We start from the raw sequence: 23,471 nt of genomic DNA on the forward strand, positions 1-23,471 counted from the left end.
CTCACGATGCGTTCCTCATCAAGCAATACTTCGCAATGGATCGTATTTGGGTTTGTATGGCTTTTCAGTTCACTTTTGCTGGTTTTGGCATCCTCTCCAGAATTATCGTTGAACGAAATCAAATATGCGCTTCATAAAAGAGGATCTGGTGAGCCTGCTCGATTACACAATTTCAATGGAGGTATCAAAAGAAGCCATTCAACCAGGAACCGTAAACGTGATGAAACTGAAAAAAGTTCAGGTTCAGATGATAGCAAAAACAACAAGACTTCAACTGCTGATACTAGTTCCGGCACAGATGACTACAAGTTGACGTGAGTATGAAAGTGGCAGCTTATTCCAGATGAATGATAGTGACTGACTTTGTCCGTTGAATATCAGTCCCTCTTACTTTGCTCCAAATGTGTCTGAGGCCCATGCATTGCTTTCGAAGAAATTGTCGGTGAACAAATGGATGGGTACACATCGTACAGATTTTATTGCTTGTTGCAGTGAAACATTGGCAGCGGAATCGGAAAAATTCTCAAAGAATGAGACCTTTGGCTGGTTCCACTTCCAACAAGATTTCGATAAATCAAAAGTTATCGATGAAATTATTGTTACGGTTGACGTTGCTTGTTATGAAGTTTCACAATATGATCCAACGGGAGAAAAGCCAGGTTCGCCCATCAATGAATACACACAAGATGTAATTGATAAACTTCAATGGACCAAAGCAAAGGCAAAAGAAGATGCAAAAACATTGCGGGAAGCATTCGCCAATCAATCTTCTTCAAATTCAACCTCTACACCAGAGAAGAATACAACAGGCTCTGGTGCACAAAAGTCGCAAGGTGACAACTCCGAAAAGGGGGATAATACGAGCACAGAGAAGAAGACAGCCGAAACAACATCTCAAACATCCAATGACGACAGCAACGAGGGAAAGACAAACAACGAAAGCGGTGAAGACAACACTGCAAATGACGAGGCCAGTTTGAACGAGTCTTCCACCACAGATGACAGCTCAAAGGGTGCAAACGATTCTCAACAGTCCACAGAAGACAAGGGCAGTAGCTAAGAGTGGACGAATGCATGTCATATTACGTACAAGATTAGAGTAAGTTGGGCGACAGATTCCCATCATATATCAGCGAAGAGGTGTACTTTGTTACCTTTACAGCGCATTCTGAATACCGCTTCCGTATTATTCATTCCTTTCAATTCAACACATTTTGGTCCTTCTAAACGGATTGGATTGATGACTGGTTCATCATTGTTCATTCTGCCGCCGCCGCCGCCGCTACGTCCTTTTTTGTTATTTATTGTCGAATTTTTTGCCATCAATCTAAGATATTGATCTCGTTCATCAACAACTCCGATTGTGAATGTGAAATCGAAAACACCATGTGCATCGATGGTGAAATTACTGCGAAAGGTGACGTTATGATAAACTGCATTGTTGGCAACTGAAAGTTGTTTTGAATGTAAGGTATAGCCGCCCGTCAATGCATGTTGAGAAGTGAATGCAAGCCATATGCCGCTCAATCCATCTTGCGGCATGATGGATGTAGTATTTGTGGTTTTTGTTTGATTACCGTGAGTTGTAGAATTTTGAGAGACGGAGGAAGTAGAATTCGAAGAGTTTATCGTTGAATTTGAACCGGGAGCATGTGGCTTATGTGTCTCATTCGTTCCACCTCTCCATCCCAAAGCAGACATTGCTCCAACACTGCCAAGCGGAAAGATTGTACCGTTCAAAAGTGAAACGATTGATCCTTTACCATTATTGTGCGGTTCACCAACTTCGATCTTATAGTCATACGAAAGTTTCGTTGAATGTTTTGCAAAAGGGTCTAGTAATCCTAAATGAGAAACGTTGTACTTTATCGATTCTTCTGCCGGTAATGTATCTTTCAGTGCTGTCCCATTTCCGTTCTGCGGTAGGTTCTCGTCAGTCATATTGAAGTACATCTTCGTCGCCCCGTCCAATCGTCTTCCATCATCTCCTTCTAATGGACTTTCATTTCCGTACAACTTTGCAAAGAACCAAGAGATCGGAGTTTGTCCAGGTACGATCGTTCGATCACTCTGTATATCCTGACCAAAATTGTTGGAATTATTGAACGTACTGGAGGATTTTGATTTGATCGCTTGTCCATTAACAGGCAAAGGAATTGCTTTTTGTTGAGTGACAAAATTGGTAAAATCGTATGCATTCGATTCGGAAGCGAATTGTAGAGTGCAAATGCAAATCAGTGCATTCGCGAAAAACGCTTTCTTCAAAGTCATAATGATGGTTTCGTGTCGTGGTCATTTAGTGACAGATCTCTGTCGGAGAGTCTTTCAGTATTTATATCTTCTGGTCATCCTTGTCAAAGGCGCTCTCAAGTGGTTTGGCGCACGCTCATGTTGACAGAGGCGTATTGCGGCAAGAAGGGCAAACATGAAGACAGCTTCGCCATCAAGCTCAATAAATAGTATCATCGGGTCATAGATTGTCCAAATAAAGAGATGTAGTAAAAATATAGAAAAGAGTGCTGAGTGTATTCAAAGAGAGTTTGAATGATGTATATTTGAATGACTGCATCAAAGCAACAGTCATGAAAAAAAATCGTGCACAAAGGCATTGTTGTAGAATTTCCCGATCAACGGAAAGAGAAGATCAAACACAAGCTTAACTCCATCAAAGCAACGCAAATACGATTGCGCCTGCTGTGCTTGCCAAAACCAATTTGCCAACATTTAGCTTAACGCCATCACTGCTCACACCGCCACCGCTAACGCCTTGCGAATTCTCCTTGCCCGTATAACCGGGTATTTGGGATGGTGAAAGAATTGTTCCTTGACTGAAATTGGTAGGGGATGGTACAGCGGTGTTTGCGGGTGGAGTGTATCCTGAAATTGTCTGTAGACCTGTTTGACTTGTGATTTGACCGCCACCACCACCTAATGCAGCCTGTTAGAGAGAAAGAGAAGAAGAGATTAGCATATTGCCCATACAATCTTTAACATGATTCGAAGCAATCATCATCAAACCAATGACAATCATGATGACACAATCATCCATAAACCACTTTCCCTCCCAAACAAGATTGAACGCAAAGAAGAAGAGAAAAGGGAAGTAGCGAAGGAGCAAAAAGTCTATAGTATGCAAATACCACTTCAGATGAAGTGGTCAAAACGAAGAAGGCAAAGTGGGAACGAAGGAAGGATCAAAAAGAGTTAAGATTCTTTGTCCCTGACCAGCCATTCTTTGACCATATGCACGATTTTGACCGTGACGCAGGAGAAGATGCCCAAAGGGCATTCTCAAATCTGCTTAATTCCCTTGCTCTTCTTTTGCTCTTTATGAATTGCTGTTCAGATGAATGGATGCAATGAGCACACATCTTTTCACCTAAGACTGTCTGTTGTCAATGTGCTGTGCACGGATATGACAGTCGTTCATTCATACCCCTCTTGAAATAAAGCATTAAACTTAATCCTTCGTTTCTGATGCATCTCTTCCCCTTTTTTTCATGTTTCTGTTCTTGTTGCATCATGAAACGTTGTATCTTACCTGTCGTCGTTGTAATTTGGGCTGGTCAGGGCTGGCTGTGTGTAAAGCGCGTCGATCGTATTGTTGGAAATGAAGTTGTTTTGGAGGTGATTGTTGGTCGTCTTGGTCGTCGTTGTTGGAGATGACGTTTACTTCGGATTCGATGTTGTCTTCTTTGTCGTCGTCAGAAGTACTCACGCCTCCGCCATTATTTGCTGCTACTGCTGTTGTTCGTACGGCTGTCGTTCTAACTGGAGGAGAAGTTGTTGCTGCTGCGCCCAAAGTGACACCGTTTGAGATTGTGATTGGATTACCGTTTGCATCTACGGTTGTGATAACTGCGCCTGCTGCTGCACCTGCACCAAGTGCACCTCCAGCTGCGACTGTACTGTAAGGTCTATCTGAAACGGTATCGAGATCAGGATCAAGAACGCCAGTATAAACGACGCCACCGTTTGTATAAGTGACTGGATCACCTGCCTCTTGTGCTGCCACTTTGACAGCAGAGAGTGCCAAGATGGTAGCAACGGAAGTCGATGCGATTGATAGACGCATGTTTAATCGACCAAGTAATGCTCGTTTTTGTCAATCCTTTTTAATCGTTGTCGGTAGGATGGATAGAGGAGTGATGATGATGATGATAATTGTTTATTAAAGGGAAAGAGAGAGTAAAAGTGAAATTGGGGTCAAAATTGGAGTTGCGCTGCAAATAGTAACGCGAAATTATGGGCAAAAGGCGGGCAGACAGGCAGGCAGACGGGCAAAGAAAGACACGGTGCACCGCTACTAAGCAAAAGCAAGAGTTTGTGTTGTGCAGCGCACATATTCGTAGAATGTTTTATCCCTCCCTTTAATGCAATGCGGGATTTGCGCGCCTGTTTATTTTCAACACATAATTCCAATAAGCAGCAACAACAGGCACCGGCGCACTTGAAGAAAGTAGAAGAACGAAAAGAATCTTGTCTGCCGCGCGCGCGTTCGATCAGCAAGCAAACTTGTACGGCTCCCTCAGGGGTCTAAAATTAAACAGATATTCCCTTAAATCACTCTCAATCTTATATAATCTCAATATGTTCTATTCGGCACACATCTAGAGGTCGGTGAGTCCTTATTTGTAAAGACTCCCATTAATGGTTGGTGAGTCCTATTTTTATCCCACTCTTGTCAATAGGCATTAAAGTCAATTTCATCATGTCCATGAACAGGCATGTCAACTCTTTATCCATTTTAGGCACTTAGACTCTGTAAAGATGCCGGCGCGTCAACTACGCTTTGCTTAGTCTGGCAATGTTGAGCCTATTCATCACGTGACTGTTGTTTTCCAGTGCGTGTGCGTGTGGTTAGAAGATTTGAGAAGATCAAAGATGTTAAGAAGAATTGATATCAAAGCTACTTTCTTTTCCTCTATCGATGGCATGCTGAATACCGTTTTGATCATCACACCACATTTACGACTTCCCGCATCGTGTTCAAAACAATTCAGTAAACAATTTTCAACTTCATTCACACTTTCAACCAAAAAACGTGTAAAAATGGCACCAAAGAAGGCCGCCGCTGCAGAACCAAAAGCCCGATTGGGTAAAGTATCGAATAACTTACGAATCGGTATTGTTGGAATGCCAAACGTTGGTAAATCATCATTTTTCAATTGTTTAGCAAAAGCAGATTTAGGAAAAGCTGCAAATTTTCCATATGCTACAATCGATCCAGAAGAAACAAAAGTTCCCGTTCCTGATGATCGTTTTACATGGCTATGTCAAACTTATAAACCAAAAAGTGAAGTTCCTGCTTTTTTGACTTGTATCGATATCGCAGGTTTAACGGCAGGTGCAAGTACAGGTGCAGGTTTGGGTAACGCTTTCTTGAGTCACGTTCGTTCCGTTGATGGTATCTTCCAAGTCGTTCGTTGTTTCGATGATGCAGAAGTCATTCACGTTGAGGGAGATGTGAACCCAGTTCGTGATATGGAAGTGATCAGTAAAGAATTACGATTGAAGGATATCGAATGGGTCGAAAAGCAAATCGATACACAAAAGAAATCCGCAAGATCAGCAGGTAATAACAGTCTAGAAGACAGAAAGAAAAAGGAAGATTTGGGAACGATGGAAAAGGTTTTACATATGATCAAAGAAGAGAACAAAGATGTTCGTAAAGGAGAATGGAACAATAAAGAAGTGAGTATTTGCTAATTGCATTAATCTTGAAAGATGAAAAAGAGAGCAGAGACTCTCGATCATTATAACCCAGCTCGTCGATACCTCTTAACGCGGGGTTCAAATGAGAAAAAAAGTTTTACACTGACTTTGCACAGATTTAGGACGGACATGATTACTGACAATGTTTGTTTTCTTTCCAACAGATCGACGTCATCAACTCAATGATGTTGCTAACAGCCAAACCAGTGATCTACTTGGTCAACTTGAGCGAGAAAGATTACGAACGCAAAAAGAACAAATGGTTACCCAAGATCAAAGAATGGATTGATACAAACAATCCAGGAGATCAATTGATTCCATTCTCGGTTGCATTGGAAGAACGTTTGATGGGCGAAGGTGGAATGGAAAACACAACACAAAGTTTAGCACGTATTATTCGTAGTGGATATGATGCACTAGATTTGATCAGATACTTTACATGCGGTCAACCTGAATGTCGTGCATGGACGATCAGACGTGGAACCAAAGCACCACAAGCAGCCGGTGTGATTCATTCGGATTTCGAACAAAAATTCGTATGTGGTCATAAATTTTCATTTGATGATTTGAAAGAGTTGGGATCCGAAAGTGCCGTTCAATCTGGCGGTAAGATTTCTCAAATCGGTAAAACTTATGAAATGGTTGATGGAGATATCGTTACTTGGAAAGCAGGTGCTTAGATTAAAGTTTTTTTCATTGTACATCATACCTATCCTTACCTTTTGGCAATGCGATTGCTTACATTTTATTTGGCGTGGTGAAAAAGAAGAGTTGCGCTTATGCGGTGATACTCAAAAGCAACAACAGCTTACAATGAGCAGATAAATCACGGCTCTCGAGAGGATGAGGTGTCAAATTCATTAAAATCAACCTTGTGAATCTATATATACAGCTATCAATACGAGAGAGAGAGAGAAAAAAGCCATCAGATCATTCGCCCTTTGCCATCATTCTACGACCTGCGCAGCCAACACGATGAACCATCTTTGTTACAACGATCAAAAAACCTTTTCGGGATGATTTTTCGTCATCTTTATCATCACCCTTGTGATGATGCCACCATGGCAATTTTCCGTGATGACCATGTCTGCCAAACGGAGGTGGTGGTCGGACAGGTAAGCCTGATTTGATATTGAAAGGAGCTCCTGCCGGGAAACGGAAAGCCAATGAAACAGCAGGGAAATTTGGTTCAACTGGATGATGAGGATCTTTAGGCTCTTCTTCTTTTGCTGCTGAAGGTGGTGGTGGAACAGGTTCTTCCGGTGGTCCTTCATGTTTTTTGTGTGGTGGCTTGTGGTGGAATAAACCAAGACCAGTGCCGGCAAATGGTAATTTGAGTGTGCATACGTACACCTTCTTGTCTTTCTTTTCCTTCTTTTCATCATCGGCAAAACTGTCTGCTGTTACTAGAGGAGTTTGTCTTGCTTTCTCGGCAGTACGACTGACGGTGACCATAACTGTTTCTGACTTGCCCGGTGGATGTGGACCATGAGGGTGATGATGAGGTGGTGGAGGTGGGCCATGGGGATGACGAGGAGGTGGTGGTGGTGGACCATGAGGATGGTGATGTTCTTCTGCTGGTCCACTTGATACTTCATGTTGAATATTGATCGTTGCTTGTTCTAATGAGTGATCCAAATGAATTGCAGACCAAGGACGTTCCAATGTTAAGCTCAAATTGACCGAAGCTTTTGCATCACTGATATCCAAACATTCGATCGGTACAGGCAATGGTGGCCCATGCGGACGATGATGAGGAGGATGAGGAATATGATCGGGCAAATGTGGTGGGTGAGGAAGTTTTGGTGGAGAAGGAGGTTTTGGAAGTGCAGTTGGGATCGAGCTTGGGATTGGCAATCCAGCTGCATGTTTGTTGTTGCCGGGATAGTAGCGTAATGGGTTGTGTGCTTCTTTTCCAATAATTTTTGATAAAGGAGAGTAATCTTTCATGAAGAAGACTAGACCGCAAATAGCAATGAGTGTGCAAGACAAGCGAACAATATGACGAGCAGCGCATTTGCTTTTAGATTGGCAACCAATACGTTCCTTCTCCGTTGGCTCATAGGCGATGGGTAATTGTGATTTACCATCAACGTCTGCCATCAAAGATGCTTTCTCATCCTCCAATCTGATGCTCATTTTTGCGAGAAGTACTTGGTGGTTAGCTTTTTGTTGAGTTGTGAAGCAAGACTTGTTAAAAAGAATTTCTGTATGTCTCTATATATGCTTTCTTGTGTATCGCAATAAGCGGTGCCTTTTCACCCGAGAGAATTCTCCTGAACTGTCTAAATGAAGTGTTTCGGCGTTGTTCAATTTTGGCAAGGAGATCGAGCAGCTGCCGGAATGCTGTGATGATAAGAAAGGAGGGGGGAGAAACAATAATCAGATTACCATCGATCCTTTCTGTATTTCATCATATTCCAAAAGATACACACCCAGACCTCTCTCTCTCTCTTCGGGATTATGTGTGTGTGTGGGTGAAACACAATCCTGGTGCCGTTTTTGTGCTGTAGTGTGTGTTTGTTCTTTTTATAGTATTGTAGTATGCGCGGCTGCAGCACAGTGCAGAACAGCTGATAAAAATAAAAAAGGCGCCGCTTTAATTAGGTACAATTGCCGCCGCTTTGTGCTGTTGTTACACTTGTCAATCGTGTCAAAACGACAAGAAGAAATTAAACACTTAAGATTAGGCTCTGCAAGGCACTGCTTCTCAGCCGAGAAGCCACTTCACAGCGCAACGGCAAAACGGCGTGCACAGCCCGACGGCTATGAGCAATGAATGAAGCAGGAAGAGTCTTAATCTCAACAAGACACACTCTAACATTACCAACATGAATTTGCGGAGAATGAAATGACAATTGCTGGCGTTACAATAACTGATGGTCTATTTACATAATCGGCTTAACATGATACATATTCGTCTTTGGCTCAGCGGGCGTTTGACTGGCAACCGGTTTAACTTTGTACATCTTTGAAGATGAATTAGCCGCTTGTTCGATCGCATCATTTGCGCCAACAGTGGTAGCAGTAGCCAAACCAGCAGTTGTAGCTGCTGCTGCCACAACTTCTCCCGTTTGTCGACCACTACCACCAGACTTCTTTTCTGCTTTCTTCTTTGCTTTTTCTTCTTCTTTTTTAGCCTTTTCTGCTTTTTTCTTTTCACGTTCTTCGGCAGCCTTCTTTTTGCGTGCAACTGTATCTTCACCTTCTGCTGCTGCTTTGCTCTTACTGCTCTCCACCTTTCCATCTGGGATATGAATGAATTCTCTAAGTCCATCTTGTCCTTGTTCGTTGTCCAAGATGTAGTAACCCTTACGTTCGAATTGGATTGTATCTCCACGCTTTAGCTCAGTCACGTTGAAGTCGGCCACTGCATCTGTTGTAAAGATTGTTTGTGGTGTGAGGAAATCGCTAAATTTATCATCTTCTTCCAATTTCATTTTTGTGATCAAGAAATCGAAATCAAGCAATCGGACTGGTGTCAATTTACGTTGAGTATTCTCATCTGTTGCCAACCATGTTACTTTCTTCTTTGTCTTCTTGAAGTCACCTTCAAAGTGTGCGTCCAATTCTAAACTTTCCACTACACCTTGTGCATTGACCTTCTTATTGCGGACGAAGACATTTCCCCAATCCATCAAAGTAACCTCTTCATCTTGATCAAATGATTTTGCATCTTCTTGTTCAAGGTAGACAACTGAATCGAAAATGGTCGTCTTTGTACCTGCATCAGGGTTCTTTTTGTGCTTGGGCATAATCTTTTCCAACACACCGTGAGTAACCCCATTGATAGTGCATTTGACGATATCTTTCTGTGTAATGGCAGTGAAACGTGGAACGACTGGATCCAAAATTCTCTTGTTGATAGTCCAAATGCTATCCCATTCCATATTGATCACTTGTTGACTCGGTCCGGTTGCCAAGATAAATTGTTGAATACAGTCAACAGTCATTCCGCGACGACGAATACCGCGAATTGTGGGGAATCGAGGGTCATCCCATCCGGTAACGTGACCGTTATCTACGAACCATTGCAATTTACGTTTACTCAAAAGAGTGTAAACAAAGTTCAATCTTCCAAAGTCCCAAATATTAACAGGTCTGAGCTTGAGCTTTTCTAACATCCAGGCGTATTGCGGATTGCGGTCACGGTACTCATTCGTACGCAATGCATGTGTGACACCTTCAATAGAATCCACAATCGGACATGCGAAATCGTACGTTGGATAGACTTTCCACGTTGTACCAGTATGATGATGAACGGAATCAGCATTGACGCGATAGATCACAGGATCACGCAAAGCTTTGTTGGGATCATCAACGCTCATCTTGGCACGCAAGCACCATTTACGTCCAGTTTCAGAACCTGTCGTCATTTCTGCGAATCTTTCCAAATTCTCCTCAATACTAGCATCTCGTCTGCGAGAAGGGATACCGTCCATTCTTTGTGCACGCATTTCCTCTTGTTCTGTATCATCAGCGTATGCATCTCCTTGCTTGATCATTTGGATTGCGCGACGGTAGAGCTCATCAAAGAAATCTGATGTATGACTTGTAGCATCAGCAGTGATACCCATCAAAGCAAGATCTTCAATGATTGACTGCTCAAACTCCATCTTTTCCTTGCTTGGGTTAGTGTCATCGAAACGAATGATGAGCTTTCCCTTGTATTTGCGTGCAAAGTAATGGTTGAGGATAGCTGCCTTTGCGTGACCAACGTGCAAATATCCAGAAGGTTCAGGCGGGAAACGTGTGACCACTTGACCTTCTTTAGCCTCATCTCCAAGGAAGATATCGAAAGAATGAGCTTGCTTTTGAGCAACACCGCCGCCTTCCTCTTTCTTGGGAGCGGATGAAGCAATTTTGCTCTTCTCTGATGCAGTTTCTTCCATGGCAGAGATGCTGGAGGCCAATTTGTCAATGTGAGCAAACCATCTTGCAAGATGTTCATGAAGACCTTTCTTCAATACACCCATGAAGACTGGTGAAGATCGGAAAGCGCCCCAAACGGCAAAGTCGGCAACAGTGAGAGTGTGACCGGATCCGACAAGGTAGGTGCGTAGAGACACTCGCTGATCCAACTCATTTGCTTGTTCAGCTGCTTCGGTAAATGCGCTCACTTTGGCTACTTTGTCCACTGCTTGATCGACATAGTGAGCCACTTGACCACTTTCAGTGCTGTCCTTACCAGCAACTCCCAAGCTAGCATAGATGTCTGCGATTTTCTTCAAGACTTCCTGTAAGCCTGAAGCTTTCTCGTTACCATTATTGACTGTTAATCTAATGGCATCTTCGTTTGCCTCCACTGAAGTCCATTGAACGGTAATAGGCAAAACGGTTGTGGTTGAAGAAGGCAGGGTAGCGATGTATTTGGCTAAAGCCAAAGGAGCTTGCAGGGGCTCCTTGCTGCTGATTGATAGCAGCAGTGTAGGTGTAGTTTTGTCCATCCTTTTTACTATGGTAGGAAGAGGTAAATGGAGCAGACTTTCAAGATCTTCCTTTTCTGAAAAAGTCTTTCAAAAAAAGTTCCCAGCGGCATCTAACCGCGCTAAGAAAGAAGTCTGCAAGGATTGACTGCTCCAGCACATCACGCGGACTTTGCAATACAGCGCGGCGCACTGGCGTGGTCCAAGCGGGCAAGCTTCTATCAGGAAGATTCCATCATTCTTGCCATCATCATCAAAGGGGACTAGTTCGCACAGTAGATACGATGAGGATCCAACAATCCATTGCTCTCACACTTTTGGCCATCTTTGCCACTCTTTGCAGCCTCATACAGGCTCAAAAGGCTTCCGGTAGTAGTGGAACAGCAGCAAAATATCGAAATGCATCGAAACAGAGTTCCAATAATGTCGTTCAATTGAGTGGTGAAAGTGATTTCGAATCGCTCGTCAGTAGTCAAAGAGATTATTCCGTTACACTCTTGTTGAGTGCAGTAGACTCTCCACCCGTTCAATGCGGTCCTTGTAAAATCTTCCAACCTATTTACGAACAAATTGCAAAAGGGCTACGAAAGTCAACACAAAAAGACGCAACAAATCAACACATTTTTGCCTATTTGGAATTCAAGAATGGCAGAGAGGTTTTCCAAAAGATGAACCTACAGTACGCCCCCGTCTTGCTCTTCTATCCACCCACTGTCGGACCTCGTGCCTCTGCAAAGAAAGAACCAGAGCAATATGACTTCAATCGATTAGGATTTGAGGGAGAGGATGTAGCCAATCACATTTCACAAAAAGTTGGCTTCAAAGTGCCTTACACGAAACCATTCCCATGGCATCTAGCAGGTGTCGCCACTGCAGGAGCAGGTGCGTTGCTCTTGCTTGTTTTCGTCATCTTGCCTCGTCTTTCTAGAGCGATTGGATCAGGTACAAATCCCGATGGAACTCCTGCAGGAATCACAGTAGGTCTTATTATCGGATTCATCTTTAAAGCTCTCGTTTTGGCTTTCATCACAATCATGTGTGCTGGTCATATGTGGAACGGAATTCGTAATGCTCCTTATATCACTACAGATGGCGCAGGAAAAGTTCAATATTTCGCAGCCGGATTTCAAAATCAAAATGCAGCTGAAACGCAAATCGTTGCCGTTATTTATGGTATCTTGGGCTTCTCCGTGGTTTCATTGACGGTATTGGTGCCCACGCAACGTGATCCTGTCAAACAAAGAGCGGGCGTTTATGTTTGGTCGGCAATCTTGCTCTCGGCTTTCAGTCTTTTGCTTTATGTCTTCCGACTCAAGAATGCTTCGTATCCGTTCAGGTTCTTATTCTGAAAACAAATAGCTTTGCTGAAAGCTAGGAATCCACATCACTGATCAGTATGTCTAATCTCAACCACATAATTTGAATAGATACATCTCCATTCTATTCTTCGGTATAGAAATACATCATTTATAGTGGAATATGTGCTAGTGTTCCAAAGGGGTAGTGAGGGAAAATGCAATCTTTCTTGTAGAAGTAACTAATAACGATCGGAAGAACAGAGTAAATTGTTATACAAGAAAAAATACAAGATGAAAATGAGATTCTTTTTCCATAGCACAATTGCAGTTCAAGATTTTTGGTACTTTGACATGTCCGAGGTGGATTGCTTCGTTTGGCTAGCAGCAGATGGGACAGTATTCTTGTAAGCACTGATGGTATGTATGAGCGAAGAAAGAACCTTGTAACTGAGCGGTTTAACGATGAAGCCATCTGCGCCCATCGCAAACGCACGTCTTTTATCCTCATCCGAACTTCTTCCCGTCAATGCAAAGATTTTTGATCTTGCCTGTGCAGATGGCCTACTGCCGCCTGGTGTGCCCAATAGCGTAGCAGGAGCCGATGACATGGCTGAAGAGGAATTGCCATGAGAATGATTACCGCTCGTTGGATTGGCAAAATTTCTTGAATTCTTTACCCAAGCCATCGTATTGCTTTGCTCGTTCTTGAAACGCTCAGCTTCAATCTTTCGAATTTGAGTCATTGCGCCAATACCGTCCAAGACTGGCATAGACAAATCCATAAAGATTACATCAAAATGGAAAGGTCCATAAGCTTCAAACGTACGAACACCTTCTTCACCATTTGTTGCTTCAACCAAATCAACGTCCATCTTGGCAAAAAATGCTGCCAAGACCTTTCTGTTGATACTATTATCTTCAACGCTAAGGATTTGCAATCTTTTCTTCGTACCTCCAAAACCAGATGCTGTATTTGTTGACAGATGTGTGTTGCCAGGGTATTGAACGTGATGTCTCATAAGTCCGGCTGTTTGGATCGCTGTTCTCAGCACAGCTCCTTCTCCTCCTTCCAAAGAAATGACGCTGCCGGGCGAATTTGGATTTGAGCTGTTGCTGCTGGCGTTCGTTTGGTTGTAACTGTTCTGATAGGCTGCCGGGCCAAAGTAATCCACTGCCTCTACATCATTGCGCAAAGGCGACATCAAAACGTACCTTTGTAATCGAGGTTCGTGATAGGTAATACTTCGAGTTGGCATCAAGGGACGAGAGACTGCACTGCTATTACTGCCATTGCTGCTTCCACTGCTGTTACTTTGCATTCCATCTGTTAATCCACTTCTAGGATAGCTATGTTCGGTGCTCATATGTGTATCGCCAGAGCTCGTATGTATCGACCCATCTCTCTCCCTGGTAACATTATTGGCCGCTGCTGTTCTTCCCTCTGAAGAATGCCTGCGGATGAGCGCAGAATCAGCCGAAGTAGGAGGGCCGGGAGAGATGTGATGCGAATTCCTTCGTAAATCGTTGCTCAATTTAGGTCTCATACCTGGTCGAGGCACGACACCATCTGTAGCGGTAGAAGTGGAAATTGCTGGAGGCCCTCTCGGTGTGACTGCGTCATCATTTGTCACATTGTCCGCATTGGCAAAGTAATCCTGTCTTTTGCCATCCTCTCTGCTGACTGCAGGACTTGGGAGTGGAGTTGTGTGTGCACTGTTCAAATCAATCATAGGCAAACCTGCTTGCCCTCTTTCGAAGCATTGCAAACAGAAATCTGTTACAGCCTCCAATTTTGCCGGTCCTGCGGGTTTGAAAAGCAGACGAACAACACCACCACTTTGTTGATATTCGTCGCATAATTCTTCCACTATCGAACTTCCTCGTGCACCAGTCAATAAGATAATGGGCGGAAGAGGTGCTGATCGTACGTCGAGGACTTTTCTGATCAGACTCAAGTCATCATTGATCAGAATCATATCTCCCTTTTCGATATTGTCAAGGAATTCAAATCTCCACCAATCTTCAAAGTAACTTCGTAGGACGTCTTTAAGATCGCTTTGACCGCGCAACTCTTCATCAAAGCCCAAGAAGCTTATGCTTCTTTGATGTTCAACGTTCAAGAAAGGTTTGTAGATTGGTCCTTCAGTCTCGTCATCTTTGCAGAGTTCTAGTTCACATGTGACCCGAATTTCGGTACCTTGACCAACGGTGCTCCAAACGTCAATCTTTCCGTTGATCGCAGGGGACTGCACAATGCTATTCACGATAGAGAGACCTAATCCTGTACCTGGACCGAGGTGATTTTCTTGAGTGAAAGGATGGAATAGTTGCTCTTCCAAAAAGCTACGTGAGATACCTTTACCGGTATCTGTAACTCCAAGTTCGACCAATACATGCGTTTCGCTACTTTGAACTTCGCGTAAGGAAACATGAACAAATCCTTTCGTTGTAAATTTGAGTGAATTACCGATCAAATTCATCAAAACTCTTCGAATTCCACCAGCATCACATTTGACCAGCCAGCCTGCGGTACGCATTGAAACATCGATAACCGTTTCAACCAAATTGTTATAACCAGCAGCGATTGGAATTTTTGTTTCAAGAGCATCCAAGCTAGAATGAGAAGATGAAACTTCTGATCCATGTGCATACGCACTTCCAATTCCAGCAGTTTGTCTACTTTCAAGATTTTTAGCCATTTGACCGATCCAGCTACTCTCACAAACCTCTTGTACTAATTTTACCAAATCGCATCGTTGTGAAGGTTTGACAACTGCTTGTTTTGCATGGAAATTTCCAGACAATTTCGTGAAATCTAAAACGTGATTAACCAATTCCAATAAACTCTTTCCGCATGCCTCAACCGTTTCTAGGTAAGATCCTTGCGTTGAATTCAACTTTGTTTCGTTCAAAAGCTCTGCCGCTGCCAAAATACCATGTAAAGGAGTGCGCAATTCGTGAGAGATGTTTGAGATGAAGTGACTCTTTGCTTTGTCCGCTAACATGATGTCTTTCTTCAAGATTGCGCTCAAAATGATCGTACCCATAGCGCGCAAGTATTGCAAGCCAGATTCCTTGAAATCTTCCAAAGTTGGTCCATCGTCTGTCTGTCGAGAATAAGCGCACAACAAAGCAAAAGGCTGCCTGTTCAGTCCAAAGATGGGAACCAGTAAAAGGTTTGAGGTGCTTGGAGGCAAAAGATGTCGAAAAGGCGCAGGAATGTATGAATAAAAGAATCCTGCCCTGTGCCTGCGAAGAAAGTTTGCAATTCGATGATAAGATGATAGAGGTACTGGCTGTTCTCGCGTAGAGGGTGGTGCTTGTGATTCGCAAGCTCCCAACACTGCCATCGGCGGTACTTTACGTTCTTCCTGTTGAGAAGGTGCACTGCCATTGCCTGGAATTGGTGGCGAAGATGCTCGGCTGTTGACGCTACTCGGTACTTGAGAAGAAGAGTTAACAGAATCCGGCAAATGATAAGGGCTACTTGGCAAAAAGATTTGACCATCAGGTCCTACGTCCGTGCCATCTCCTTGTATCGTCGGTACCATCAGCTCAAATTGTGATAGATCGAAAACGATTGCTCCGGTTGCCTGCAATGCCTCATTCATACTCTTTGCTGCCAAAGCGTATACCTGATGCAGGCCTTGCTTATGCTCTTTATCGTCTTCTGCTTCAATCGATTCCATCTCGATACATTCTCGCGTGAAGGATTCGATTGAGTGCTGCATTCGGTCTTGAGTACGAAGATGAATCGTATCACGAATGAGTTCCATCTCTCGCATGACCACCCTTCCGAATTCGCGCAACGTGTGTCGCAATCTTGGATTGAAATCTGCCCAAGGCACATCATCAATGATACATAGACTTCCCAAATTATGACCATCAGAAGTGCGCAAAGGTGTTCCAGCATAAAATCGGATATGGGGATCACCAATCACCAATGGGTTGCCTGCAAATCGCCAATCTCGCAATGTGTCCAAAACGACCAAGGGTTCATCAGCCGGTTGTAAGATTGCATGTGCGCACATCGAACAATCTCTCGGTGCTGCCACTTTTTGCAACCAATCTTTCGTGTAGCCAAGTCCTTTCGCACCCACTTCAGTCTGGAAGAATTGAGTTTGTTCACCAACCAAGCTGATCAAGACCAATTTTGTATTGAATACCAATTTGACTAAATGCGCTATCCTTTCAAAATTCACATTTCCACGTACAGTCGGAGGTCCATAACGCCTCAGGGCTTGTCTTCTTTCACTTTCGTCAGGTGGCATAATAGCTGGAAGATATCCGTGCTTTCTGTAAAATTCTTCTACCCTTCTTCCTAGGCCAATATGTGTGGACAAACTAGGACTACTAACGGAAGATCCCAAAGTTGCCAATTCGACAGGCATCCTTTGAACGAATGCTTCTGAAGTGCGCCGACTACGGTCCTTTTCATCAAATTGTTTCGATTGGCGTAAGGTACCATTCCCGGCTCCCGTTCCACCAGAGTTGGCACGACTGGTTGCCGTCGCAATTATGACATCGGCCGGGCAAGAACCTTGATTTTCTGCCTGCGATGCATCTTCAGACCTCATCGCATCTTGATCTTTCTCTACAATCTTCCTTGCATCAGTATCATCCGGATCATTCATTATACCCTCAAGTTTTCCCCTTTCATTTTCAGTCAAGGCCACTCGGCTATCAGTTTGCGGATTAGCAGAATCGGGAGACGTAGTCTGTTGTCCCTTTCCACTATCTTCGTCTTTATGCGATTGAAGAGGGATAGGTGCCGGTCTCTGTGTTGCAGTTGATGCTGACCCGTCCTCACCGTTTCTGGTTGAAGATAGCGATGACGATGAATCGAGACTGACGAGGTCATTTCCTCTGCTGGTATGACTTGCATTCAGGGTCAATTCGCTCATTTGGGCTGCCAATACAGGTCGAGTGGCGGCAATCGCTGAAGCTGATGTAGACGAAGCAATTGCCGAAGCCGAGGCAGATGGAGTGATAGTCGAAGAAGAAGTGGATTGAGACGACAACCTACGCTCTTGAGCCTTGGCCGCTAATGCTTCCGCTTGTCCTGATAAGATTCGAGCTTCATTGCTTACGATACGTTTATGAGACGGATCGGAGGGTAGTCGAGCGATACTATTTCTTGTTATAACAATGCTATCAGTCTTTGAGCCGCCCTTTTTCTCTCCTGCGATGTCTTTGTTTTCTCGATCGATCACACGTTGAGCAAGATCTCCCAAAGCAGCCAGTTGGCCAACCTGAGGAGCACTGTTGGTAGACGCAATCTGAACGATCCGGAAAGGATCGATGAATGCGGGAGCTGAATCTCTTTTCGTACTAGCATCACTTCCTCTTCTCTCCTGTGCGTCGGATAAACCATCAAGTACGGACTTTGAACGCTGTGGCTCATCAAGAGAAGAGGTTACGTTGAAGGGAGGTACTATTTTCGAAGCAGTATTCGTGACGGCGTAATTTGAATCGGATAGTATTCTATTGGCCATTTGAGGACGTTGGACGTATTCCAAAGAAGGCCTTCGAATCCTTTCTAATACATCTTGCGCGCCTTGATCGTTCACTTTCGTGCTCTTCACATCATCCATAACGACGCTGATTCGTGTGGAAGTGCCTGGGTATAAATTTGACTCGCTGGGCGGATGTGGAAGCATGGAAGGGTCCCATCTTCCTCGACTGTAGGCGTATACGAAATTTGCCCAATCGTAATCGGCAGGCGATCGTTGTGAGTTTGCTTTCATCCAAGGTGCATTTTCACTACTACTTTGTGCTTCGTTTTGACTTGCAAGTGATATACTTGGCAATTCGTTCATCGCGCCTGGTGGAGTTAGTGCAGTATTTGAGGTTCTTACAAAGTCATTTGGATCCCAAACATCATAATCTTTCGATAACGTGCTGTCTCCGAATATGTTGCCATCGTTTCTCCTTCCTTCATCTTTGGTGTCTTTGTTGTTGTTTGAAGTTGGGTCTATACTTTCTTTTGATGGATTGATTCCATCATCCTGTGATTGAGGCGTTAGATGGCCAGATTGAATCCGTGACCCTCTCAATGCACCAGCACTTCTCCTAACTGCTGCTGATGCATTTGAGTTGGATGGTCCTCCTGGACTGTCCATCTGAATGAATGGGGATCGAAATAGGATAAAGTAATCAAGTTCCGATTTCGATACGATCAGTGGTGGAGATTTTGATGAGTAGGATTGAGTACCTTTTTTTCACAAAAGGCAATCCCTTGTCTCTCTCTTCCGGCTTGTTGTTACACGTTTATTGCTTCTTTAGATGATCGTTCGCCATTCGTTTATTGTATGGTAGATTGTTGATGGTAAACGTTTAAAGAGCAGCTCATAAGTTGCATTTGTTCTCACGTAGGGTACTGCGCAGCGCACTGAGAGAGCGAGAGAGACAAGAGGCACACACACTCACACTCATACACACACTCTCATTAGGTTGATGGCCTTGCGCGGCGCACACACGCGTACATCAGCCAGGGAAGGCCTTTAGGCTTGAGCTTGTTTGCCCCAGGCCTAGGGAAATGATACGATATTTTAAGCTCCTACAGAATTTGTGTAGAACAAATTAAGATCCCGATCACAAGGGATGTACAGTGAATGAATTATTGACAAAATGATGATCATTTGTGGTACATAGTGTTGCAGACATAGATGAACGATTCTCTTGCGGAAATAGTCAACTGTAAAAGCCAAAAAGAGTTGATGCTAAAACTCCGTAAGAAAGTGGAGGTTTTTTTCATTAGGCTGGGCGCAATCGCTGTGTGAAGGACAAGACGCGGATTTCATTAAAGTTTGTGCTTGAGAGGATTAATGCTGCTGCTCAACCAAAGACCGCAAAATGACGTTCACAGGCGACGTACGCGTGTCAATTAGAGGGAGAGAGACAGCAAGATAGAGCATATACAGTAGTACATCCAGGCTCAGTCTTGACTTCCACTATTATAGTGATCTGAGAGTTCATCATGCATTTTAGAAGATCCATTCTTGAATTGACAAAGGGTGAAAAGGGTTCATATAACGCTAAACGTCAGAAGAAGGTTTGTGCTTGTATTCCTCATAGGCTAAAATGAAATCAAGAGGGGTTTGATGAACTTGTCCAAAGGTTCATTTGATGCCCAGATCCATACAAAGTGACGCCAAGTGATTTTGTAGAAAAAACACTAATAGTGTGAATCCCGATTAGCATCAATACTCTACATCTTTCTCTGCTCTATGATAAAAGACACGGAATCACCATTCCTATTTCGCTGCTTACTTCAGCTATTAAGTTCAACACTGACTGAAGTGCTTAACGCGCCTGGCTACATCGCCCTGTAGACGCGTGTACAGTCAGTGTGCTTCCCTAAACTGCACGCGTCAATGGGCTTTCTTCTTAATGCAGGTTAAGTGTTCCTTTCGTTTCATTTCATGGACTTCTTTGTCCTCATCTTTCACTGCGATCACCGGCTCATTCTCCTTTAGACTGGCAAGCAGACAAGATGGCAGACACTGACATGCACGAGCTGGAAGAAGTGAGCGCAAGCTTCGCAAAGAGTAATAAAGGAAAAGGTAAAGCAAAAGATGTTTCGGAAAATAAAGCAGGGGCCTCTGCTATAGATGAAGATCTGTTACCTTGGGTGGAAAAGTACAGACCTGCAACGTTGGAAGATTTAGTATCACACAAGGATATCACCTCTACAATCGAACGATTTATCGAAAAGAATCGATTACCCCATTTACTCTTTTATGGACCACCGGGAACGGGTAAAACTTCAACCATTCTTGCAATGGCACGCAAGATTTATGGAACAAGTTTCAGAAATAACGTTTTGGAGTTGAATGCTTCGGATGATCGTGGTATCGAAGTAGTACGTGAACAAATCAAAAGTTTTGCCAGTACAAGAAACGTTTTCAGCAATCAAGGTGGTTTCAAATTGATCGTCCTTGATGAAGCTGATGCAATGACGACAGCTGCTCAAGGAGCATTAAGAAGGGTGATCGAACAATATACACGCAACGTTCGATTTTGCATCATTTGCAATTACGTCAATAAAATCATTCCTGCCATTCAATCACGTTGTACAAAGTTCCGCTTCAATCCACTAGAATTGGATCAAGTCGAAGGAAGATTACAGGTCGTGATCGATCAGGAAAAGTGTAATTTGACACAAGACGGAAAGACTGCATTGATCAAGCTGTCCCGTGGTGATATGCGAAGGGCATTGAACATCTTACAGGCATGCCATGCAGCCTATGATCGTATTGATGAAACGGCAGTATACAATTGTACAGGGAACCCACATCCGGCAGATATCGAAAAGATTGTCGAGACGATGATGCAAGCAGAATTTACAACTGCATATAAACATGTTAGCGAACTCAAAACCTCAAAAGGGATGGCATTGGCAGATTTGGTGACGGGAATCTTTGATTGCTTGGCAACGTACAAATTACCACCGCAAAGCAGGATTTATCTGCTAGATCAACTGGCTCAGATCGAACACCGTCTCAGTACTGGAGCCTCAGAGAAGATTCAATTATCTGCACTACTGGGCGGTGTCAAGATTGCCCTTCAACTGTCAAAGAAGTAGAAATTAAACACATCAAGTCCCATTGTATACTGTCAAATTAGCTTATTCCTGAATACATCTTTTTGTTTCTCTACTCTATATACAGGTCTATCAACGCCTACAAATGACCGCGACCTTCTTCTTCCAATGCCTTTCGCACTGCTTCGATAACCTTTGCATGTACTGATGCATGTGCTGCGACCACACCCTTGTTGTTCTTCAAAGTTCGTCCGATAGAGAAGTCCAAAGGTCTGCCTTTTGCATCAGACACTTTTCCGCCTGCTTCAGTGACGATCAAACAACCTGCAGCATGATCCCAAATCTTTTCTTGATAAGATCCATCTCCGACAGGAAGACGAAGGTAGATATCACCATCACCGCGAGCGACGCTTGCATATTTTGCTTGACTGTCCATGCGTACGCTTGGGGAAGAGATTCCAAGAAATTCGGCAATCTTTGCATTTGTACCTTGAGAAGAATGCCCTGCTTCAACACTTTCACAGAAAGATGCTTTTGATAGAATCTCTGGTGTGATTTCACGAGTTTTGATCGGTGTAAGTTGAGTGGAAGAAGTGGCATGCAATGGACGCTGGAATGCGCCTTTTCCTTCAGATGCAACAAAGATTACACCAAGATCGTCACGTTGCTTCACTTCGTCCAAATTACCTTCTTGTGGCTTCTTTGCACTTTTGTCGATTGGCAAATTCGGACATCCCATAACGCCCAAACGAACCTCTCCGTCAACGATCAAAGCTAAACAAACGGCATATTGTCCTCCACGCAAGAAACCCTTGGTGCCGTCGATTGGATCAAGAGTCCACATTCTACCTTTAACGCCTCCTTGACAATTTCCTTTATCGATCGCTTCTAAAATCTCTGTTTCTGATAATGGCTTTTCCAATTGATCTGCTCCTTCTGCCATCAAACCTTCGTTTACCAAACCGATCACTTTTTCCTTTAGTGCAACTTTGTCTGCATCTTTGCTACGTAAATCATCTGCATCTTCTTCTCCTACGATCTTATCGTCCGAAAAATGTTTAGCGAGGATTGCATTGATGATAGCTTGTGCTGAAAAATCTCCAACTGTTACTGGTGATTTATCCGATTTTGTCAATGATGAAATTGAAGTTTGAAGTACTTTTTGCGTAATCAATGATGCCCTTCTAACGGCTTCTATTGCAACTTCTTGTTCTTTTCTGTAATCAGACATTGTTCCTATTAGTCGTATGCTTCCTCTAATATTTCCTATTTTGTATATGCTACGTGCTGTAAGTAATCGTCTACAAAGCATTCAAGCAAACAATGATGGTTTGAAGTATTCCCATTCGAAGTGCAGTCTTCTCAAAATGCATTTCACTAAAGCCAAGCATCAAAGCGGTGTTTAAATATTCTCGCATACATTCACGCGTAATTCGTTCACGCTCGAGCAAAAAAAAAGGCAAAAAATCTAGAAGCCCTCGGCGGGGCTCGAACCCGCAACCTTTCGATTAAATCTGAAAAGTCTCTTTACCAGTCAAGACGACTACTCTGTATAAGAGTCGAATGCACTACCGATTATGCTACGAAGGCTTAGATGTTTAGATGCCAGCATATAAGCACATATAAACCAACCTGCTTTTCGCCTACTCGTATCTTGAGATTTATCTTTTTCTATACTTATATAAGGCATAATATATCTTACAAATATTTCTCCTTTTATCATTTTCACCGCAATACTTAGACCAAGAAGAAAAAAAAAACAGCAAAGAAAGAAGAATAACGGTGAAAAGAATAAAAGGAGAAATATTCATAAGATATATTATACCTTATATAAGTACAGAAAAAGATAAATCTCAAGACACGAGTAGGCGAAAAGCAGGTTGGTTTATATGTGCTTATATGCTGGCATCTAAACATCTAAGCCTTCGTAGCATAATCGGTAGTGCATTCGACTCTTATACAGAGTAGTCGTCTTGACTGGTAAAGAGACTAAGTGTAATATTTCCTTTATAAAAAGTTACCTAGTGTAGAACTTAAAGTATATCATAAGTATCTTTTATCTAGGTGATAAAATAGAACTTTATCCTGGATGAGATTACTGTATCACAGCCCCGATACAAGCTGATTTGCTTTCTGTATGCATCTCTTTAAGCGAGATATTGAGGCAGTATCATTCTGAGAGAAGCGAGTATTCCTTGTCGGAGTTACTTATAAGTGCTCTACCGAAACTGTCGATCGCCGCTCGTAAAAGCTAGTTGGATTCGGTCTTTTAAGCGCAGATAATATAATAAACTTCTTGCATACCGATCAGATACTGTAGAGAGCTGGTATGTATTGAACGAATTTCGATAAATATTGATAGATTAGTATGGCTTTGCTGTTACACTGTTCTAAAGGAAAATAAAAGCAACTGGGACATATAAAGCATTCTTTTTCTCTGAAGCCTTCTTTTTCTCTGAAGCCTTCTTTTTCTCTGAAGCCTTCTTT

General features: G+C 43.2%; 10 protein-coding genes and 1 non-coding gene across 11 annotated transcripts; 4 read left to right on the top strand and 7 right to left on the bottom strand.

Moving 5' to 3' along the window:
* Positions 1 to 326: 326 nt before the first annotated feature.
* FA14DRAFT_26897 (uncharacterized protein) lies at positions 327 to 1,091 on the top strand. The gene has a single exon (XM_025502098.1). It carries the CDS (start codon positions 455 to 457, stop codon positions 1,058 to 1,060), a length of 606 nt encoding a protein of 201 aa, XP_025358725.1. The 5' UTR covers positions 327 to 454; the 3' UTR covers positions 1,061 to 1,091.
* Positions 1,092 to 1,122: 31 nt separating this feature from the next.
* On the bottom strand, positions 1,123 to 2,271 carry FA14DRAFT_177699 (uncharacterized protein; the record flags this gene model as incomplete). Its single annotated transcript, XM_025500759.1, has 1 exon — positions 1,123 to 2,271. One exon carries the CDS (start codon positions 2,269 to 2,271, stop codon positions 1,123 to 1,125), a length of 1,149 nt encoding a protein of 382 aa, XP_025358726.1.
* Positions 2,272 to 2,665: 394 nt separating this feature from the next.
* FA14DRAFT_177700 (uncharacterized protein) lies at positions 2,666 to 4,075 on the bottom strand (the record flags this gene model as incomplete). Its single annotated transcript, XM_025500760.1, has 2 exons — positions 2,666 to 2,938; positions 3,542 to 4,075. 2 exons carry the CDS (start codon positions 4,073 to 4,075, stop codon positions 2,666 to 2,668), a joined length of 807 nt encoding a protein of 268 aa, XP_025358727.1.
* Positions 4,076 to 4,914: 839 nt separating this feature from the next.
* On the top strand, positions 4,915 to 6,463 carry FA14DRAFT_160000 (uncharacterized protein). The gene is made up of 2 exons (XM_025498485.1): positions 4,915 to 5,694; positions 5,880 to 6,463. Exons 1-2 carry the CDS (start codon positions 5,053 to 5,055, stop codon positions 6,393 to 6,395), a joined length of 1,158 nt encoding a protein of 385 aa, XP_025358728.1. The 5' UTR covers positions 4,915 to 5,052; the 3' UTR covers positions 6,396 to 6,463.
* A 394-nt stretch (positions 6,464 to 6,857) lies between these two features.
* Positions 6,858 to 8,242, bottom strand: FA14DRAFT_160001 (uncharacterized protein; the record flags this gene model as incomplete). The annotated part of the gene is made up of 1 exon (XM_025498486.1): positions 6,858 to 8,242. A coding segment is annotated over exon 1 (869 nt), but the record flags the coding sequence as incomplete, so codon positions are not given.
* Positions 8,243 to 8,548: 306 nt separating this feature from the next.
* On the bottom strand, positions 8,549 to 11,227 carry FA14DRAFT_171123 (glutamyl-tRNA synthetase). Its single transcript, XM_025500308.1, has one exon. The coding sequence runs from the start codon at positions 11,160 to 11,162 to the stop codon at positions 8,604 to 8,606; it is 2,559 nt and encodes an 852-aa protein (XP_025358730.1). The 5' UTR covers positions 11,163 to 11,227; the 3' UTR covers positions 8,549 to 8,603.
* A 161-nt stretch (positions 11,228 to 11,388) lies between these two features.
* FA14DRAFT_143491 (uncharacterized protein) lies at positions 11,389 to 12,490 on the top strand (the record flags this gene model as incomplete). Its single annotated transcript, XM_025497212.1, has 2 exons — positions 11,389 to 12,083; positions 12,150 to 12,490. The coding sequence occupies exons 1-2, from the start codon at positions 11,426 to 11,428 to the stop codon at positions 12,488 to 12,490; spliced, it is 999 nt and encodes a 332-aa protein (XP_025358731.1). The 5' UTR covers positions 11,389 to 11,425.
* A 362-nt stretch (positions 12,491 to 12,852) lies between these two features.
* FA14DRAFT_115194 (uncharacterized protein) lies at positions 12,853 to 16,767 on the bottom strand (the record flags this gene model as incomplete). Its single annotated transcript, XM_025496097.1, has 4 exons — positions 12,853 to 12,987; positions 13,117 to 13,383; positions 13,855 to 15,810; positions 15,988 to 16,767. Coding segments are annotated over 4 exons (3,138 nt in total), but the record flags the coding sequence as incomplete, so codon positions are not given.
* Positions 16,768 to 19,934: 3,167 nt separating this feature from the next.
* FA14DRAFT_163820 (putative RFC3-DNA replication factor C, 40 kDa subunit) lies at positions 19,935 to 21,026 on the top strand (the record flags this gene model as incomplete). The annotated part of the gene is made up of 2 exons (XM_025499847.1): positions 19,935 to 19,937; positions 19,989 to 21,026. The coding sequence occupies 2 exons, from the start codon at positions 19,935 to 19,937 to the stop codon at positions 21,024 to 21,026; spliced, it is 1,041 nt and encodes a 346-aa protein (XP_025358733.1).
* A 4-nt stretch (positions 21,027 to 21,030) lies between these two features.
* Positions 21,031 to 22,340, bottom strand: FA14DRAFT_160004 (putative MET22-protein ser/thr phosphatase). Its single transcript, XM_025498487.1, has one exon. The coding sequence runs from the start codon at positions 22,213 to 22,215 to the stop codon at positions 21,124 to 21,126; it is 1,092 nt and encodes a 363-aa protein (XP_025358734.1). The 5' UTR covers positions 22,216 to 22,340; the 3' UTR covers positions 21,031 to 21,123.
* Positions 22,341 to 22,457: 117 nt separating this feature from the next.
* Positions 22,458 to 22,574, bottom strand: FA14DRAFT_t5. Its single transcript has one exon. It is a non-coding gene; the product is annotated as a tRNA-Lys (tRNA).
* Positions 22,575 to 23,471: the final 897 nt, after the last annotated feature.

The sequence above is a fragment of the Meira miltonrushii genome (assembly GCF_003144205.1).
Source record: "Meira miltonrushii strain MCA 3882 unplaced genomic scaffold FA14scaffold_1, whole genome shotgun sequence".
NCBI classification, from domain to species: domain Eukaryota; kingdom Fungi; phylum Basidiomycota; class Exobasidiomycetes; order Exobasidiales; family Brachybasidiaceae; genus Meira; species Meira miltonrushii.